Below are 20489 nucleotides of genomic sequence, written 5' to 3' on the forward strand. Positions count from 1 at the left end.
CTCATAATTCACGCTGCATCATTCATTTGGAATTAATCACTGCTTTGTAAGGTCTCAGAAACAGTTTCCTATTGCCTTTTATTATTTAACTTTCCATGTCTATGTCTTTGGTACCCGTATCCTCTGATGTTAGGACACCAGAGGAAAGGGGCTATGTCTTTAAGATGTTCGAGCTCCTTCGGCATCCAGCACAGTGCCTTGCACATAATTGGTGCGTTCAATAAATGCTTGTTAAGGAATTAAAGAATGAGTTCTTAGGAGGAAAGAAGATGAAACATTTCTCTCAGCGTGGGAACAAATATTTCTCAATTTATTTCAGATATGAATCAGCTAGTCAGCTTAAACTGTGCTTCTCTGTGCTCACCAGGCGTAGGCAAGGGCTTTGGGTGAGAAAGTTTTTGCCAGAGACTAATAAAGTAGGAGGGAATCTGAAGGCTCAGAACCGTGAGGAGGAGGCGGAGCCACCGACGGTTGGACCACTTCTGTCCAATCAAAAGGAGACAGTGGGAGGAGGACGGGGAGGTAAAGGGGGAGCGGGAGATCGCGAATCTTGCCTAGTTACAGGAGCCCGCCAGCCGGAACGGCAGCTTCTTGCTTGAGGTGCTTCTGCCTAGGGGGAAGAGGCCGATTCCGAAGCCGTCTCCAGCAATGGCCTTTGCAAATCTACGGAAAGTGCTCATCAGTGATAGCTTGGACCCTTGCTGCCGGAAGATCCTGCAAGATGGAGGGCTGCAGGTGGTGGAGAAGCAGAACCTGAGCAAAGAGGAGCTGATAGCCGAGCTGCAGGTAAGGCGAGCGGGAGAAAGACAAGAGCTCCGTGGCATCCTGCGCCGAAACAGTCTGGCCGCACCCGGGCCAGCACGCTTCCCCCGCCACCCCCCCGACTCCACCCCCCTCCCCCCAGTCCCTGGTATCAGTCAGTCCTGAGGCCTACTGAAATTATTGGGGCATGAGGGAACGGGGAGAAGCAGGGAGGAACAAACGGTGGCGAGCTGCAGGATGCAAACTTTCCGTTCAGTTTGCACCGCGTGTTTCACGTTGGCTTGCCTCCCGCGAGCTTTGCAAAGTGCAGGCTGCTCTAGCTGGTCCTGCAGGCTGCCCGCCGGGATGCCAGCGCGGCACCCCCAGCGCCTTCGCGCGCAGTGGCCCTGGCAGCCGAGCGCCGCCTCTTCCCCCTGCTCGGGGGCACTGGGGGGGAGGGGCGCCAAAGTGGCTTCCCGGCCGGGAGCCCAGGGACCCGTGATCCTTCCCCGACGAAGCCCTGGCTCGCCTGGCCGCGTCCTGCCTTCCCTGGGGGGCGCTGGCGGAGTTCCAGCCTGTCTCTTGGCTGCTGGAGAAGCTGCAGGGAAGGCGGCCCGGCTGGAGCAGCAAACACCTTGCCCGCCTTTCTGATGCAAGACTGCTGCGAGTTTTCTCCGCCCCTCGGTCTCCTGGGAGCTCTGGCAGGAAAGGGGGCGGGCCGGGGGCGCCCGAGATCCCTGGGGCCGCCCACGCGGCCGCCGCTGCCAACCTCCGGGCTCAGTCTCAGCCCGCGGCCGCAGTGGATCGCCTCACCTTCGGCCTCATCGCTGGTCAGGAATGACCAGACTGGACTAGAATCCGATCCCAAACGCCCCCAGGAAATTTGTATTTCTTAGCAAATCTTTCTCAGGAATGTATCTCAATTTGTTGTGATACACAATTAGCACCATCTGCATCAAATCTTTCCCTGCCTTGTTTGTAAGGGTCCTGCAAGGCTTGGCGGCCTCGTCCAGTCTTAGGACATTTACTTTGTGAACTCTTCAGCCCAGTTCCTGCACTTTTTACCTCTGTACTGCACCCAGCACCCCGGTATTTTCAGCACACTGACTCGAGGTATTCTCTCACCCCCAAACTCCCACACCCGCAGTGTAGCCTTCTATTAACCTCACCAGCCTCAGTGCAGATCCACTCCCACGATTCTCTCTTCTGGGGGCCCCTGAAATCAAACCTCTGAGGCGGCTGCTGTTGCTTTAACCGCATGGTCCTCAAAACTGCCTGCGCCTCCTTGTCTGCCCTTGTATTTGCTGCTGTTTCTCCATGGACTCTCCCCCATTCCCCCTCCACCCCACCATGGTGCTGTATCTAGCCCTGTCCTGCACGCAAGAGAAGTTTCTGACCCGTCCTTGCCTTCAGAAAGCTTGTAGGCTAGTTAGGGAGCCTGGCCAACTCTGAGATGATGGACCAGATGACCCAGTACTTGAGTGCTAAATGAGACCATCCAGCCGCCAGCCTCTGCCTGCTCACTACTGGAAGAGTAGAGACAAGGGAGCTATTAGCCTGGAAGGTGGGGTCAGGGGCTCAGGGCTTGATCCTTGGAGCACAGTAGGACTGGATGGGAGGCAGGCACCTCACACTTGTCACCTTCTCTGTTGTGTGGATGGTATCAATGGCCTTGACTCAGCAATGGCCAGAAGGCAGTGGTGTGGCCTCTAGGCAAGCTTCTGATCCTCACCACCACCGGACTACCAGGTTGGGAAGCCTGGCTTTGGCTTGGGGCTTTGCACCTTTCTTATGGAAATGAGGAATCTTACACTCTGGGGATGGGGTGGGGACAAGGAGGGAAAAGCACAGAATTGACAAGGGGGGCCTCCCCTGTGGTGGAAGGGTTCCATGAAGTCGGAAAGTCAGCTGAGTGGGTGCTCAGAGTCTGGAGCTGAAACTTGGAGGACGTTTTAAAGGCACTGAAAACTCCTGGCAGGAGAGCAGGTGTGTTTGTCATTGTTGGGCTCCTTGGGAGCACCCAGCCTTCGTGTCTGTCTTTGTAAAGCATTAGGTTCAGAATGCTGGTCAGCCCCTTTGGGCAGCCCCTGGAGGAGGGTCCTCATAACCCCGCTATGCTTTTTCACTCTGCGTGGAGAGGTGTCTGGGTTAGTGCCCTGCCCTCCCGGTTTAAACACCTTTAATCCTGCAGGAAGCTTGAGTGCGTTGCCTGAGCAGGCCTGGCCTCTGTGCCCACTCCTTGGTATTCTGGGCAGCACAGTTTGCTCTTTCTCACTCCGTGGTCAGAAGTACAATCACCTCCCAGAACCGTGCTCTTCAGGCTTGAAGCAGGTCACAGCTCATTAGTGGGTGGTAATGAAATTGTTTTAATGGGTCAGCATTAGCATTTAAAAAAACAGAATAAAGAATATCAGAGAGTAAAGCAGATAGTAAGGCTAAGTGTTGTGTCATGACATTTGTTTCAATTATGTGTGTAGTTGTGTGTGTGTGGTATGTGAGTATAAAATCACAGTTTAAATGTGTGTTTCTTAGTGTAGGTCTTAAAAAAGTTTGGAAAACACTGGATTGGAATAATAAAGTATCTTGTTTGGAACTCACAAAACTCTTAGATTTTGTACCCGTCTTCTATCAGTAGGTGTCACATCTTAAATAAAGCTAATATGCAGGAATGTTTAAATAATCCTACCACGTATCAGTGGCTTTTAAACTTTGGCCATGACCCACAATAAGAAATTCATTCTACATCATAACTCAGTATACACATGTTGTTCACACGTCCATGCGTGTGCACACACACACTAAAGTTTCGTGAAATAACATCCTTACTATATGTGATGCATTCTGATATTTTCTGCTTCATTAAATAGCAATGCTGGTCAGAATTCACTCGCATGCTGGTAATGCATTTAACTTATGGAAGCTCATTTATATCTTTTCCTCAGAATTTTAAGAAAGATAAAGAAAGGAGTAAATTTCCATGCAAGAGTTCATCTTTTGAAAGGCTCTTTTAAAATAAGTTCCCAGTCTTTTTTTCTTCAAAGATTGGCACCTGAGCTAACAACTGTTGCCAATCTATTTTTTTTCTGCTTTTTCTCCCCAAACCCCCCAAGTACATAGTTGTATATTTTAGTTGTGGGTCCTTCTAGTTGTGGCACGTGGGATGCCGCCTCAGCGTGGCCTGATGCGTGGTGCCATGTCCATGCCCAGGATCCGAACCAGCGAAACCCTGGGCCGCCACAGCAGAGCGCGTAAACTTAACCACTCAGCCACAGGACCGGCCCCAAAGTTCCCAGTCTTTACACTGGGGTTTAGTTTGCAAAGGTTAAATTGCCATCTACTTAATTAGGATTACACATATTATGCCAAATGCTGCCTACCTGCATTTTCCATAGCTGGGGAATGTGACCTGGGGCGTTTCTTTGACCTCCACTGTGATATAAGTCAGAGGAAAGAACAATGCTAGATTTGCCCCTAAGGCCAAGCCTGTCCTCCCTGGGAAAGGAGGCATGTGTGAGTCTGAGGAACTGGAATGGGTTTCCACTGCTGAGTTAGCATAGTTTGTTGGGGACAGCCATAAATCCAGCAGAACAGTGGCCTGTTGTTTCCCAGCTCTAAGGCAGCTGAGGGATGGGGAGCTGGGAGGACAATGAAGTGTAGGGAGTGCCTGTTCCAGCTGGCGCTCATTCACTGACACTGAATGCAGAGAGCAGTAGACATCAGAGGTGGTGTGTGTTGAGACAGATGCATTCCTGCCAGGGGAGTGCCGAAGAGGACCTCAGAAAGTTATAATCACAGCAAACTGCAGGGGGGATGCGGATGGATTTGAAAAGGCCTGCCACGGTTTGCATAAGTAGAGGAAAGGAGAGGGGGTAGCTTAGAGGGCGGCAGGGAGCCAAGTGTTGGAGAGATGACATGTGACCTGAGAAGGGGATGGTGCCTGGGAGTGCAGGGGTTTTTGAGGGGTCAGTGGAAGATAGGTTGACATAGACTCTCGATAAATATATCCTGATTGAATGAATCAATCGATGATGCAATTGAATGAAGTGGAGGTAGTTGAGGGTGTAAGACCTTGAAAGCTAGTGGACTCTGATCACGTGGGATGCCCCGTTCAGTGTGGGACCAGGGTCTGCTGAATGGGAGTCTCCACAGGCAGATTCGCCCTTTGGGACAGGTGAGCTCTGAATGCACGTCTGTACTGGTCTGACTGGATGCTCTTCAGCCTTCCTGGCTTCAAAGAAAGGTGGTTTGAGGGACACCACCCTTGAGGGAAAAGTAGAGAGAATACAGATTAACTCTTTATAAGGGCGATCTTTCCATAGCGAAGCTGTGCTTGTTAAAAAAAAATAGTACTGGGCCAGCCCGGTGGCGCAGCGGTTAAGTGCGCATGTTCTGCTTCGGCAGTCTGGGGTTGGCTGGTTGGGATCCTGGGTGCAGACATGGGACTACTTGGCAAGCCATACTGTGGTAGGAGTCCCACATATAAAGGAGAGGAAGATGGGCATGGATCTTAGCTCAGGGCCAGCCTTCCTCAGCAAAAAGAAGAGGACTGGCAGTAGATGTTAGCTCAGGGCTAATCTTCTTCTTCTTCTTCTTCAAAAAGTGCTGTTTCTGTGCTTGTCCTGAGTGCCTGCAAGAATGGGATGGACTGCTGGGGAGTCTGCATCCTTCCCTACAGCCACTCTGTCCTGTGGGAAGCAGATTCTCAAGGGTTCCGGAGAGTGGTGGCAGCTTTGGAGGGAACATTCAAGGAGGCCAGCCCTTTGGGGCCCAAGGGAATGATTGGGTCTAGCATCTGGAGCAGGGCTGGGCCTGAGATGTTGGATGTTGACCCTGGAACTTGATACTAGAGAGGCAAGGTAATAAAATTGTGGCTCTTTGGGTGGTTCCTGCTCCATACCTGCTTCTCGTCAATTGAACTCTGACCTTTGGTCCTGGGCTGACCACTTCAGAAGAGGTTTTATTTCCTTGGTGTGTACCTCAGTGGTACCTGAGGTACCATTGCTGGTGGTAAGGGAAGGCACACTAAAAATGTGCTTACACACTGCCAGATTGCCCTCCAAAAAGATTGTGCAATTGACACGATTTCCCTACATTCTCACCAATGCGGAATATTATCAGTTTTCTTTTTGCCAGTAGGATGCCTGAAAATACTGCATTTTATAATTTCCATTTCCTTGATAGGTAGTGTTTAAGAGTCATTTTATAAATTGCTGACCACTTTGCAGTTATTCTGTGAATTACCTACATATATCTTTGCCTATTTTTTACTGGATTCTATATCATTAAAAAATGATTTGTAGGTGGGGCTGGCCCCGTGGCTGAGTGGTTTAGTTCGCGCGCTCTGCTGCAGGCGGCCCAGTGTTTCGTTGGTTCGAATCCTGGGCACGGACATGGCACTGCTCATCAGACCACGCTGAGGCAGCGTCCCACATGCCACAACTAGAAGGACCCACAACAAAGAATATACAGCTATGTACCGGGGGGCTTTGGGGAGAAAAAGGGAAAAAATAAAATCTTTAAAAAAAAAAAAAATGATTTGTAGGAAGTCTTGATCATTTTAGATGATGAATCCTTGTTCTGTTTTATATGTTGCAGGGAGTTTTCTCCTCATATCAAGCCTGTCACTTGCCTTTGACTTTGTTTATAGGATCTTTTCCATACAGAAGTTTAAATTTCAACTGTAATTGGATTTGTCAGTGTTTTCTTTTTTATGGTTTCTGGGATGTGTGCCTTGCTTATGAACCTTTCCCATCCCAAGATCATAAAAATAGCCCCTGACATTTTCTTCTAAGGCTTATATTTTAAAAATTCTTTAATTCATCTGGATTTTTAATCATCCGTAGTGAGATAGGAATTAAATGTTTTTTCCCTACATTTTCCTAATTCCATTTATTGTGTAGATCTTTCTTTCTCCATCAATTTGAATTCTACTTTCATTACTTTCTAAATTCCCACATGTATGTGGGTCTGTTTGTCTAGCGCCTATTTGGTTCTGTTGACCAGTTGTCAATTTCTGAACATTTTCCTCCTGGCTCCCTTGCAACTTGCTCGCCCTTTTCAGAAAACCCTTGAGCACTGTCATATGTAGCTCTTATACCTTCTTATCATGGTCAAGAGAAGGGATTTCTGATGGTGGATTTTCAATCATGTGACATGTTTGAATTATAGTCACGTGCTGCATAACAATGTTTTGGTCAACAACAGACTGCATATACAATGGTGGTCCCATAAGATTAGTACCATATATACAAGGTGTGTAGTAGGCTATACCATCTAGGTTCGTGTAAGTACTGTAGGGGAGGAAGAAATTTCCCTCTACCCTTCTAGGTTCTTCTGGCTGGTCTAAGGATTAAACTGACATGAGACAGAATAACAGGAGAAAGACAAACAAAAGTTTACTAACACATATACATGGGAGAAACCCAGGAAAACCAAGTAACTCACCAAAATGGCCAAAGCCCTTACCTTAAATACCATCCTCAGCTAAAGACAAAACTGGTGTTGGGGGTAGAGAGGGGGTCAGGAACTTCAAAGGGAAGGAAGACCATTCACAGGTCGGTGAAAAGGAGCAAACATTTGGAAAACAACTGTTTGTTTGGCCACACAGAAACAGAAGAACACGGAGGGGAGCCCAACAAACAGGCTTTTCTAGGTTCCTCCCTGTCTACCACCTAATTCATGTTTTGCTAAGGTGATAGCTCACTTCTTGAGACAGTTTTTTTATCTGAATTCTTTTAGACAGTTAAGCAAGGGGTAACAAGAAAAACTTTTTGAGTCTTTTGTTTCTTAAAAACAATCAGCCTGGGCCAGCCCTGGTGGCCTAGTGGTTAAGTTCAGTGTGCTCCTCTTCTGTGGTCCAGGTTTGGTTCCTGGGCACGGACCTACACCACTCTGTTAGTGGCCATGCTGTGCTGACAGCCCACATACTAAAAAATAAAGAAAGATTGGCATGGATGTTAGCTCAGAGTAAATCTTCCTCAGCAGGAAAAAAAAAAAAAAGACAACCTAAAATAATCCTCATGTTAAAGAGATACATTTTGGGGTAGCAAATGTTGTTCCTCTTCAGTACACTCTATGATATTTGTACAAGGACTAAATCACTTAATGACGCATTTCTCAGAATGTATCCCTGTCATTCAGCGACACATGACTGCATAAGCATACCTTGTTTTGTTGTGCTTCGCAGATATTGTGTTTTTTACAAATCGAAGGTTTCTGGCAACCCTGCCTCGAGGAGTCTGTTGGCACCATTTTTCCAACAGCATTTGCACACTTCATGTCTGTGTGTCACAGATTGGTAATTCTTGAACTATTTTAAACTTTTTCATTATTACTATATTTGTTATGGTGGTCTGTGATCAGTGATCTTTGATGTTACTATTGTAATTGTTTTGGGGCACCACGAACCGTGCCCACATATGATGAACTTAATCAATAAATGTTGTGTATGTTCTGACTGCTCCACTGACAGGCCATTCCCCTATCTCTCTCCCTCTCCTCGGGCTTCCCTATTCTCTGAGACACAGCAATATTGATTTTAGGCCAATTAACTGTCTTACAGTGGCCTCTAAGTGTTCAAGTGAAAGGAAGAGTCGTGTCTCTCTCACTTTAAATCAGAAGCTAGAAATGATTAAGCTTAGTGAGGAAAGCATGTTGAAAGCTGAGATAGGCTGAAAGCTAGGCCTCTTGCGCCAGTTAGCTAAGTTGTAAATGCAAAGGAAAAGTTCTTGAAGGAGATTAATAGTGCTACTCCAGTGAACACACGAATGATAAGAAAGTGAACCAGCCTTATTGCTGATATGGAGAAAGTTTTACTGGTCTGGATAGAAGATCAAACCAGCGCCAGCATTCCCTTCAACCAAAGCCTAATCCAGAGCAAGGCCCTAACTCTCTTCAATTCTGTGAAGGCTGAGAGAGGGGAGGAAGAGGCAGAAGTGAAGTTGGAAGCTGGCAGAGGTTGGTTCATGAGGTTTAGGGAAAGAAGCCATCTCCTTAACATAAAAGTGCAGGGTGAAGCAGCAAGTGCTCATATAGAAGCTGCAGCAAGTTATCTAGAGATCTAGCTAAGATAATTAATGAAGGCGGCTACACTAAACAACAGATTTTTCATGTAGGCGAAATGGCCTTATATTGGAAGAAGATGCCATCTAGGACTTTCATAGCTAGAGAGAAGTCAATGCCTGGCTTCAAAGCTTTGAAGGACAGGCTGACTCTTGATAGGGGCTAATGCAGCTGGTGACTTTAAGTTGAAACCAGTGCTCATTTACCATTCTGAAAATCCGAGGGCCCTTAAGAACTATGATATATCCACTCTGCCTGTACTCCATAAATGGAACAACAAAGCCTGGATGACAGCAGATCTGTTTACAACCTGGTTTACTGAATATTTTAAGCCCACTGTTGAGACCTACTGCTCAGAAAAACAGATTCCTTTCAAAATGTCACTGCTCATTGACAATGCACCTCGTCACCCGAGAGCTCTGATGGAGACGTACAATGAGAGTAATGTTGTTTTCATGCCTGCTAACACAACATTCATTCTGCAGCCCATGGATCAAGGAGTAATTTCAAATTTCAAGTCTTATTATTTAAGAAATACATTTTGTAAGGCTATAGCTGCCATATATAGTGATTTCTCTGATGGATCTGGGCAAAGTAAATTGAAAACTTTCTGGAAAGAATTCACCTTACGGAGGTAGGCTGAAAGCTAGGCCATTTGTGATTCATGGGAAGAGATCAAAATATCAACAGTAACAGGAGTTTGGAAGAAGTTTATTCTAACCCTCATGGATGACTGAAGTTCAAGACTTCAGTGGAGGAAGTAACTGCAGATGTGGTGGAAATAGCAAGAGAACTAGAATTAGAAGTGGAGCTGAAGATGGGCCTGAATTGCTGCAATCTCAGGGTAAAACTTAAATGGATGAGGAGCTGCCGCTCATGGATGAGCAAAGAAAGTGGTTTCTTGAGATGGAATCTACTCCGGTGAAGATGCTGTAAAGAGTGTTGAAATGACAACGAAAGATTTAGACTGTTACATAAAACTAGTTGATAAAGCAGTGGCCGGGGTGAGAGGACGCACTCCAATTTTGAAAGCAGTTCTACTGTGGGTAAAAGGCTATCAAACGGCATCAGATGCCTCAGAGACATGGTTCATGAAAGGAAAAGTCAATCAATGTGGCAAACTTCATTGTTGTCTTATTTTAAGAAATTGCCACAGCCACCCCACCTTCAGCAACCACCACCCTGATCAGTCAGCAGCCATTAACATTGAGGCAAGACCCTCTACCAGCAAAAAGATTACGACTCGCTGAAGGCTCGGATGATGGTTAGCACTTTTTAGCAATAAAGAATTTTTTAATTAAGGTACATACATTGTTCTCGTAGACATAATGCTATGGCACACTTAATAGACCACAGTATAATGTAAACATAACTTTTATATGCACTGGGAAACCAGAAAACTCCTGTGACTCATTTTATTGCAATATTAGCTTTATTGTGGTGATCTGGAGCCAAACCCACAATCTCTCTCAGGTATGCCTGCATTTGGGGAAGGAAGGTTGGGGTGGGGAAAATGGTGAGGATAGGTTTCCTTGGGCCTCGCAATTACTGAATTCATTTATTCGGCAGAATGTTTTACTGAGTATCAGCTATTCAAATGACCCTTGCTTTAGGGACGTAAAACATAAATGAGTAGGCCAGACTGCAGGTCGGAGAGAGGACAACTAAATGTGAAACAGGTAATACAAAACTAGGGGGAGGGAGTGATCTTCAAGTCCAGGGTTGTTGGCAAAATTTTCCTGGAAGAGAGGTTTATTGTGCCTTGTAAAGTTTGGGGTGTGTCCAGGCAGGTGGATCCTTTTCTTTGCAGCCAGTGTGGTGGCCTTGAATGTGGGACAGACTGCAGTGGTCACTTTCTGCCCAGGCATTGGCTGATGTTCATCTAGGCTGCTCCATAGGAGGGGTTCAGAGCGCCCTCAAGAGTCCACCTGGTGCAGGCTGAGTGTTGACAGTCAGCCTGGACAGGGTGGCTCCTGTTTCGTTCCTCTAACCTTTCCATGTTGCTGTGCTTTGTAAACTCTGCGGACATAGCACACGCGTGTAATGGTGAGTTTTGGTGTGTCTGTCACTGTGAGCTCCTTGAGGGCTGGGGCTGTGACTTAACTCATCTTGTGTTGACAGAACCTAGCATAATGCCAGCTACATACATCCCAGGCACCCCATAGATGGAAGGAAGAAATGAAAAGGGGAGGAGGAGGGAAATGGGCAGCCTTGATTTTGTTCGGCTTCAGTTTCTCAGCTGTGAAATGGGGTTGGACCAGATGCTTGTAAATGTTTCTTTGAATCTTACATTTTGAGGTTCTATTTCAGAACCACAGACATAAGGGGGCTTGGGGTGCCCAAGAGCACTCCTGCATCTGCCTCTCTGCTGTCAGGCACAGCCCCAGTCAGTGAGGCTGCGTGAAGCCTAAAGACCTCCAGAGAAATAACTCTGCAGCCTCTCTTGAACAGTCATTCCATGGTTTGGAAGCCCTCCAGGTCTAAATACTGTTTGCTTCAGCATAAGCTTCAGTCCTCTTCTCCCCTCAGTTGAAAAAAATAGCCCTCTGCTCTCTCTCCATGTAGCTTGTCCGGACTTGTTCTTGGGCTCTGGGCTTGTACACGGTAAATGCACTGGGGCCCTCGCCCTCGGAGCCAGGTGCCCGTTGACCTTTCTCTGTCTCCAGAATCCATGTGATAGGGAGGGAAGAGAGAAGTTTCTCATGGGATCCAGCTGGGGAAAATTCAGAGAGATTTACACTCATGGGTGTCAGATCAGATGTGGGAGGAACCTGAGAGGCCATCTGGCCGAACCCTCTTATTTTATCCTGATAGAGACCAGGGCTGGGGGTGACGTGACTTGGTGTTGGCAGACCTAGGACTAGAACCTCAGCTTCCTGATTCCAAGCTTGCTGCTCATGCAACGACGCTTGCTGCTGCTTTACCTGGGATGGCCAATTTGGGGCAGAGTATGCACTTGTTCACCTGCTCCATTTCTTGGGGATTCTCATTGGGTATCTGGGCAACAATATCCTGATTCTGAGAAGATACCTTAGGATTCTGGATGAACCTAAGGAAGACGGTCTTCCTTAAGGATCTAGCTTGGCCCAAGTAAAGTGGCTATGATGAATCCAGTAAGTTTTATTTTGCACATTTGTATATTTTTAGTCTAATGCTGCCTGGTTTTCTGAGCAACTCTAGACCAGTTTAATTGTTCTCCCTCTTCCCCCTACTTTGAGCTCTATTTTAGGAAATGTTTTTCTTTCAACAACTTTGTCTTTTATTCACTTCATTTGTTCATTCAGCCAACCAACATGTATTGAGTGCCTCCCATGCGCCAGGCAGAGGGGCTTACAAAGTAGAATTTGATCCCACCTCTCGCCTTCAGTAGTTCAATGTCAGTGGAGGGAGTAATTTCCAATGAGCAGGGCCAGCTATGGTGCCATGTGCTGTCTCTGTCCTATCTCATTTCCTCCCCACACACTTGAGGCCAAAGCTCAGATTCATAGCTCATGAGTGGAGCTTGGATTTGAACCCAGGCCTGACTGATGGCAGAGCCTTTCAGATGTGTAAACAATATACGGATGCCATTGCCCTCCCTTCCTTGAATATATCCAAAGTCGGCCAGCATGTAGGAACTCCTACTTTGGGCAAAGAAGCTCTAGGAGGTCTTCTAGACCAATTCTGTGGACCCAGATGTTTCTTCTTCTGCCTCAGGATTGCGAAGGCCTTATCGTCCGCTCGGCCACGAAGGTGACCGCTGATGTTATCAATGCGGCAGAGAAGCTCCAGGTGGTGGGCAGGGCTGGCACAGGCGTGGACAATGTGGATCTGGAGGCCGCAACGAGGAAGGGCATTCTGGTCATGAAGTAAGTCTAGGAGGCCGGGTCGGGGGCGAGTGTGGAGACTGACCACAAGGAGGAGGAAGAAACTTACTTTAGAGAAAGCCCAGTCAGAGTTAGAAGGACTTCCAGGAGGATGTCTGGTCTAGGCCAAGTCCAGGCAGGTGGCACGCACAGCTTAGTGGTTCTGAAGGTTTTTGACATTGAAGCTCTCTTTGTAATCTTAAAATGCTTCCCAAACCCACTCCGCAGATATTTGCTTGTCTCCAGCCTGGTTCAGAATCAGAAGAATGTTGGTGAATTTATCTGTGTTCCTGCCCTGGCTCTGCCCCTCCCCTCATTGTTCTTCCCGGAGCCGTGTTTTGTTAGCTCTGCTTTTCTCTGTCTCCCTGTGCAGTTGCTAGTAGGGTGACTCTACGTTCTGTCTCTTCCTCCCTTCCCTGCACCCTTCTGGAGCCAGGGCCCCAGTTTATTTTTAACACTCCAGGGCCAAGAGGAAAAAGGTCCCCATAAAGCTGTTTTTGCAGAAACCCAGGGCAAAGGCCATGTCAGCATGCCAGCCCGAGGCCACACTCATTTCTGGCTCCTGTTCTGGCGCTTATATAATGAGGCAAGACTATCTTCTGTCCACTTCTCTGTCCTTAAGCCTATTCTCTTCCCTTGGGAACCTCGTCGTCCTCCAATCCTTTCCCTCCACTTCCCCCTATAGGGTAGAGGTTAACTGACTGATCATCTGACTGAGGTCAATATCCAACAGTAGAAATGTTAACTCTTGCTCTGGACCCAAAGGCAGCAGCCTCCAGTCCCTGCACCTCTTCCAGCGTCCCCATACAGCCCGTTTGCTGGGGGAGCCAGGAGGCAGGTGGTCTTGTGGACAGACAGACTCTGAGAATCCTTTTGTCTTGATTTTTTTTATAGGTTCTCTTGACGTTTTTCTCTTTGTAACCTTCATTCCCAGAGATGAAAAGACCCAGTAGGGAAAGAAGGAGAATGAACATATGTGTTGATAAAGTCAAAAACAAAAAAAGCCTTTGAAAAAACAAAAATAATTTTGTGGGTTGCCATCTCTCTTTTCTGTAAAATGAGCAGAGTCGGCATTGCCCTGTGCATTCAGGTGTGAGGAAGCTTTCTCAGCTCAGAACTTGTTGAGAGAGGAGGAGAAGTGGGCAGGTGGAGATAAAAATGTTGGCTTTGTTACTAATAGAAGCCAGGTTGGGCGACTTGATGAAGGTCTGTGGGCCATGGGCTGACCTCTGCATTCAGTAGACTTGCCCACCCTCCTGGGCACAGCCTCGGTAAGATTGATGGCAGGGAGCAGCGGGTATTCATGTTCTCTATAGGCAGGTAGATCCCGAAGTGAGAGGAGAGAGAAAAGGGCTGAGTCACACACATCTCCTAAGGAGTGAGGCACTTCTCTGCCTCGGGAGAAGTGAGTTTGGGTAGAGAGGCCAGGTGGGTTTCTCTAACGGAGGTCCCTCCACATGAAAATAGAAAGCCATGGCAGTGAAGTTTCCTTCTAACCCTGGGATCAGGGCGAGAATACATCAGAGAACCCAGGATGGAGGCGTGGGGTTTGGATAAGAACTGCTAAACTCAGGGGGCAGGAGAGAGCACAGCACTCGAGGCTTTCAGTTGGGACAGGAGTGGGAATACCAGATATGGGTCCCCTGATGTCCCCTCTTTTCTTTGATCTTCAGCACCCCCAATGGGAACAGCCTCAGTGCCGCGGAGCTCACCTGTGGGATGATCATGTGCCTGGCCAGGTAAGTCCCTGACATCTCAGCAGAGCCAGTCTCTCTGGTATATTATTATGACTCTCCAGGCAAAGTGACCCAGAGAAACTTAGAAACACTCAGCTTGGCGACATGCAGACTGCTAAGAACCTTCAAGGCCATCCGTCTTCTACTGAACATCCATTATACTGTTCCACGCACCAAGGTTGAGAGGCTTTCAGATTCTAAGTGCTTGCAAATAGGAAGAGGGCGGTTACACGGCTGCTGCTCATTACCTCTCAGCAGGCTCATTGAGAAAAAGAATTTTGTGTATGATCTTCCTTTTCTCCTCAGTCGTTTTCTGCTCTCCACACCCATCCTCTGTGCTAGTCGTAGTGGTAGGTTTCCACACACACTTTGCCTTCTCTAACTGCTAAGCCTTGCAAATGCCATTTCTGCTGCCTGGAGCATCCTTCCCCGTCATCTTTGTCTAAGTAACTCTTCTTTTTCTTCAAGAGTAAGCTCGAGTGTTAATTCATCCAAGCAGCTCTCTGGATTCTGCAGCTGGACTATGTCCCTCAGTCATTCCTGTCGCCCCTGGATCTTACCTCTGTCACTTTCCTTATAGATCTGTATTATAATAGAATGGGAAAAAAAGCTGCCCTGGGATGCTTGTGCACACTGTGGACTCATAACATGAGGGAACTCAAATGGCCAAATCTCTTCCTCTGCCAGCAGGAATTTTGTGGGTCTGGGCCTCGTGAGTAGAGGGGACAGCCTAGGAACCAATAGATATGGCACATAATGTGCACGAGTCTTAGTGTGTTGGGTAGTAAAATGATTGTATTGAGCAGTGCTGTTGAACAGGCAATTCAGGCATTTCTGTGGTTGGTGGGAAGGGCAAGGAACAATGGACAGGGTGGGAAGCTGGCCCAGGTCCCTTTGTAGATCCTTGGATCCTTAAAACAGAAGACCCAGGCAGCTGGGACTCCTCATTTCTCTGTTCAGGACTGAAAACGTCTGGGGATGGAAATTACTCTCTTCCACTCTTAAGACTTGTTCTCCCTCCTACTGGGAGAGAACCTGGAGGAGTTCACCTTTGTTCTAACTCTTCCTCGAGATTTCTACCTGAGATCTTAGGTCTTCCCTGATATTCACTGGCCAGTGAAGAGGAGAGGAGGCTGGAGAAAGGGAGGAACAGGACAGTTTACCCAGCAAGGGGACCTGGTCTGGAAGGGGTCCCTGGGCTGGCTGTCTGGATCTCCCAGAACCTCTGGGCTTGGATGCGTTTCCCCTGGAGAAGTGTTGAGGCCTCATGCCCAGGCTTCAAATACACTGTTGAATCCAGTGGTATTTTTTGTGTTTGTCTTTGTTTTTGAGTGAAGGAGGGGTCTCAGTGCAGCTTTCTATTAATTCTCTCACTTTTTTTCTGGCGGTGGAAGGAAAGGCTTGGGACCCAGGAATAATTTTCCCCTTATTCCAGGACCAGCTTTATTTATAGGTGTAGGTGAAGTGGAATGATTGAAGGAGGTGCCCCATTCCCAACTACTCGTGCACATCCTCATCTCATCAAAGATGCATCCACACTGAGAAATAAGCTCCCTATTAAGAAGGAATTCCTAGTCTCTCATATCCTATTGTGTGTTTGTTTAATCAGAGTGCTTTCCCAGCAGGGCAGCGATAGAAGAGAATGAATGGGAGCTGTGGACGGTACAGTTGAGAGCATTGGGCAGTGTGGGTGGAGAGCAGGCCTGCATGGGCCTCACAGTGGGGCACTTTGAACAGATGGCAGGAGTTCCTCAGGGGCAGGAGAAGAACAGTGACACAGAAAGGAGAGGAGAATACAACCAATACAGATTCCACCACTTTGCCTACTTTGCCTCTGCTTCCCCTTGTAAGTCAGGCCAGCTACCATTTAATTATCAGGAGACCCCTTACCTACGTCATGATCTTCCCGACACTGGCCTGGTGAGGACGCCAAAATGTTGGATGTGGCAAGGCTCCTTGACCTTTTGGTTATAGCAGCCAGAGGGAGGTTTGGGGATTTCTTGCACTCTGGTTCTGCATCCACATCTCTTAGCACCATGGAGTCAGGTGGGCAGAGATGAAGAGGTGGGAACTGACAGGAGGCAGCTAGGGTCTCTGTCTCACTAGGCCAGAGGCACTTATCAGGCTAGCTTTGCTGAGAAGGGAGCACTTCCTCAAGGCAAATCATTGTCCTTGTTATATTCCTAGACGAGGGCCCTCTACTGAGGCCTGATGGGCCACAACAGGGAGATGGAGCTTCTTCCCCAGGAAGCTTGGTACTTATTCCCAGGAGTTGACGGGGCTCTGATCGTAGGAGCACAGGTTCTACCCTCCACCTTACCCTCACGTGGAAGTCTGTGTCCTGGTCATGTGTAGCTACGAGTGAATGTTTTTTATAAGAAGTCATTGAAGTGGAAATACAGGAACAATATCTTGGAATCTCCTTTTTACACACACACACGCTCACACGTGCACACATCACTGAATTTTGTGGCCGGCAGGAAAGCCTGCATTTAAATACTTGGGAGGCTAACTGGCGGGGATGTCTTCCTTGGCTTTGAATCGATTCAGCTACTTCTCGTTGGATGATGTTTAACCTCAGTGCAGTTTTGAGCATTAAATGAGTGAATGTGGTCTAAACATTTCTTATAGAGGGTCTAAAACAGACAAGGTTCTCCTTAAACGTTCTAGACGTTGTTTCTCCTCTAGAGAAGCCTGGATGACCAAGTCTTACATGACATATCTTGCCCTCTGACCTCTAACTTTGCCCTAACTTCCTTTATCCCTTCTAGAAAATACATGGAGACTCAGACCTCCATGTTAACCAGTAGGAGGAGATAGGCTGTGGAGGGAGTGTATGTGTGTGGAGTGTCTGTGTGTGTATTTGGTGGCAGGACGAGGGGTGGTGTGGATATTAGAAGTTTCTAGACTGTAGCACCCACCACTCCATTCTACCGTGAGTTGGTTGGGGCTTAAGAACTCTCAAGGAAGAATACGTAATCAGCTGTCCCCTGATATAGTGGAAGATGTCATAGATTGTGGCCCTGGATGGAGTAGGAAAATGAAAATCCTCAAACTTCTGGAGCACTTGATGTCATCACTTTGTTATCCCTACAAACTGTGGGGGATTGGCTATTACTTTTTCTTCACCCTGAGACACACAGATTGACACCTTAGTGGCTGAGGTGGAATCAGAACCTCCTCCCAGACTCTTAGCTGGAGACAGAAATCCCATGGCTCCCAACTCAGGTCTTGCTGAGGGTTTCCCTCTGCTAGACTCCCCTGACCTGCTTCACTGTTGCTGAGCCTGAGCTCCCAGGCCCAGACTGAGCTTGATTCCCTGGGGCAGTGACTCCCAGGCCCCGGTTGTGTAGACCTCATGTTGCCTTCCTGGGCTGGTAGGGGTCTGGGTGGGCTCACTAAACCTCTGTCTGTCCTTACAGGCAGATTCCTCAGGCTACGGCTTCGATGAAAGATGGCAAATGGGACCGGAAGAAGGTGAGCAGCTGACCTTGGCTCACCCCCCTGGGCCTGGTGCCAAGGTCCCCTCTTGGTGCTGATTTCAGCTTCTTTGCTTTTTGCTTATTTGGCTGCAGTTCATGGGAACAGAGCTGAATGGAAAGATCCTGGGAATTCTTGGCCTGGGCAGGATTGGGAGAGAGGTGGCCACCCGGATGCAGTCTTTTGGGATGAAGGTAAGAGATCGCTGGGCCCCTTTGACGTGGGGCTTCCTGTAACAGTTTTGGAAGAGGCAGCTTTGCCTGAGAGAAGCTAAAGGCTTTGTCCTAGGAGGGTGTGCCCTCCCTTAGGGCCCCTGACTAAACAAGTGGTCAAGCTGGGGAGGCAGGGAGGCTGGCCTGCTGATCTGGACACTTGAACTTGAAATCTGAGAATCCTTGGTTTGGGTCCTGCAGCCCTGAGTCCCAGTGGAACAGGGATGGGTCTTGTGTACCTTCCTTTCCTCCTCTCCTGCGAGGGTCTCCTTGTTTTGTTCCTTATCTGTCTCCTGTGATAATTCAGAAAACAGGAGCAAATTTATAGCCTTACAACAGAGCAGTTGTCCATCCATCTCCTAGGTCCCCTCCACAGTCCAGAAGAGATTGAAAGGTGCTTGTCTATACACGGAGAGCCCATGGTGGAGGGAAGAGCTCACATTTCTCAGAATTCATCCCTGACCCCTGCCTCTCCCCATGGCCCTGCCTTATCCTATTCTGGGAGCTCAGTAGGCTTCTGTTTGAGGGAGGGATGTCATCAATAGCGTTGCCACCCCCTAGGGCCAATCCAGGAAACCTTTCAAAGGAGGAGACCACCCAGCCAAGAGAGGGGACCCCCAGGGGTGCCCAGATAGGCCAGAGAGACGAGGCAGCTGGCAGTGCTAGCCATGTTTACTATGGCTGTTGAGGGAGAGATTGTGGGTTCAAACTGCAGCCAGGAAGGCTTTAGTTAAATATTAAGGAAAATAGTTTTGAAAATCAGATCATTTCAGGTCTAGAAAAATTTACAGAGAGCGCTATGGAATTTTCCCTTTCTCCTTTGCTCCCTCCTTTTCTGTCTGTCCCTCCCACCTTCACAGAGCTAGAAGGGACCTTATTAATTAAGATTAACCTTTAATTTTATATTGACCTCTGGACTTGGTAAATTTTTGCTAAGGGCTCACAGCAAATGGATGGTAGACAAGAACCCAGGTGGGCATCCCCTTATACCACATTGAACATCTCCCTCCTTCTTCCTCTCCCACCATATTTATTTAAGTCAGCCAGACATCATAAGCCTCAGCACTGGGAAGAGCAGCTACCTTTTTCTAGATCTCTGAGAGAGGTGGGTGTGGCCCAGCAGGATCTGCTGATCATGAGAACCAACCAGAGCCATGCCCTTCTGTGCAGGGGTGGCAGGGTGCCATAAGCTACAAAGAGCACTTTCTTCTCCCTCCTCTTTTCTGAGGGCTCAAGGTAAAGATTTAGCTCATGCAGAATTCTGATTGTCTAAAAGCAGGGGTCAGATGTTAAGTAAAACTCAGAAAGCATGTAGCCAAACAGGTGAGCATTTCATTGATGATACCGTGGCTTGGGGGCAGGTTGCCAGGCCCAGTGGCCTTTCCATTCTGTTCACTCCCCCTGCCCATGGTGCCACGGTACGTGGGACTCTTCTAGCTCAGGAACAGTCATTGTCAAGAACTTGAGACTTTGGCAGTGACTTGACCCACACAAAAAACTCTACCTCATTTCCTGAATAATTGAAGTGATTAGTGAGTTTCTCTGTTCGTCTGGCACCACTCAGCTACTCCACTTCGGCCCAGGTCTGCTTCTGAGAGGCACAGAGAGATGTAGGACCTTGAGCATCAGCACTGGAGGTGACTGACACCCCTCAGACAGGTAGTTGATTCGAAGAGAGTTCTAGAACCTGCTCATGATTGTTAATCTGTGTCTCTGGGCATACCTTGCACGACACCCCAAATGTTTTATTCCCAGCATGGCTTTGAGGGGGCGGTGCTTTTATGTTGCAGCATGTAGCTGCTTCGCTACATGGGACATGCTGTTTGTAACCACGTGAAATATGCCTTGGAATGTCCTCGCTCTCCTCGCCCATCAGCCCAGGAGCTGCCTGGCTCTGGTCATTCTGGAGTGGCCGAAGTGGCCTCTCTACATGCTCAGCTGCTCACTATAACTGAACTCCCCAAAACATTTCTGCGTCCAGATGAATTTTGTCTCTGGGCAGAGAGATTACCGACTTGTATCATCCAAACCTCACTTGATGTTTGAGCAGTCGTGGAGAGCAAGATTTTCTAAAGGGCAAGGAAGGAAGATTCTTGAACAAATTGCGAAGGAGATAGTTTATCATCATCCAGACAGGAAACAATGATCAGAGTTTACTAAACACAAGTTGTCTTAAACTGGCCTTGCTGTATCTTTGGAACGTGATATTAAAGTGGTAGATTATGGAAATCCCTAGATGTTGTATACCTGGACTATTTGAAATTATATTTTAATTGTGTAGTAAGTGAATGCATTCTCATAAAAATGGAAATGTAGGTAAGGGTCTCTGACTATCATCCCAATCCTAGTCTCCTCAGAGGTGACATCAGTTTGATGTTGTCATCGCAGACTTTTTTCTGTGTTTACATGCAATA

At 47.7% G+C, this 20489-nt stretch overlaps 1 protein-coding gene across 2 annotated transcripts in view; it reads left to right on the forward strand.

Annotated features, from left to right (window-relative positions):
* The first annotated feature begins 477 nt into the window (after positions 1 to 477).
* PHGDH (phosphoglycerate dehydrogenase) overlaps positions 478 to 20489 on the forward strand; it is a 35163-nt gene continuing 15151 nt past the window's right edge. The window contains exons 1-5 of one of the 2 annotated variants that reach the window (XM_014831047.3): positions 478 to 786; positions 12499 to 12650; positions 14321 to 14386; positions 17806 to 17860; positions 17959 to 18057. In XM_014831047.3, the coding sequence (XP_014686533.1) occupies positions 649 to 786; positions 12499 to 12650; positions 14321 to 14386; positions 17806 to 17860; positions 17959 to 18057 (510 nt within the window). In that variant the 5' untranslated portion in view covers positions 478 to 648. Of the gene's footprint in view, positions 787 to 10543; positions 10849 to 12498; positions 12651 to 14320; positions 14387 to 17805; positions 17861 to 17958; positions 18058 to 20489 lie in introns of those variants that run through there. The other variant, XM_070487152.1, reaches the window with a different exon arrangement.

The sequence above is a fragment of the Equus asinus genome, chromosome 16 (assembly GCF_041296235.1).
Source record: "Equus asinus isolate D_3611 breed Donkey chromosome 16, EquAss-T2T_v2, whole genome shotgun sequence".
In the NCBI taxonomy this organism is placed as follows: Eukaryota; Metazoa; Chordata; class Mammalia; order Perissodactyla; family Equidae; genus Equus; species Equus asinus.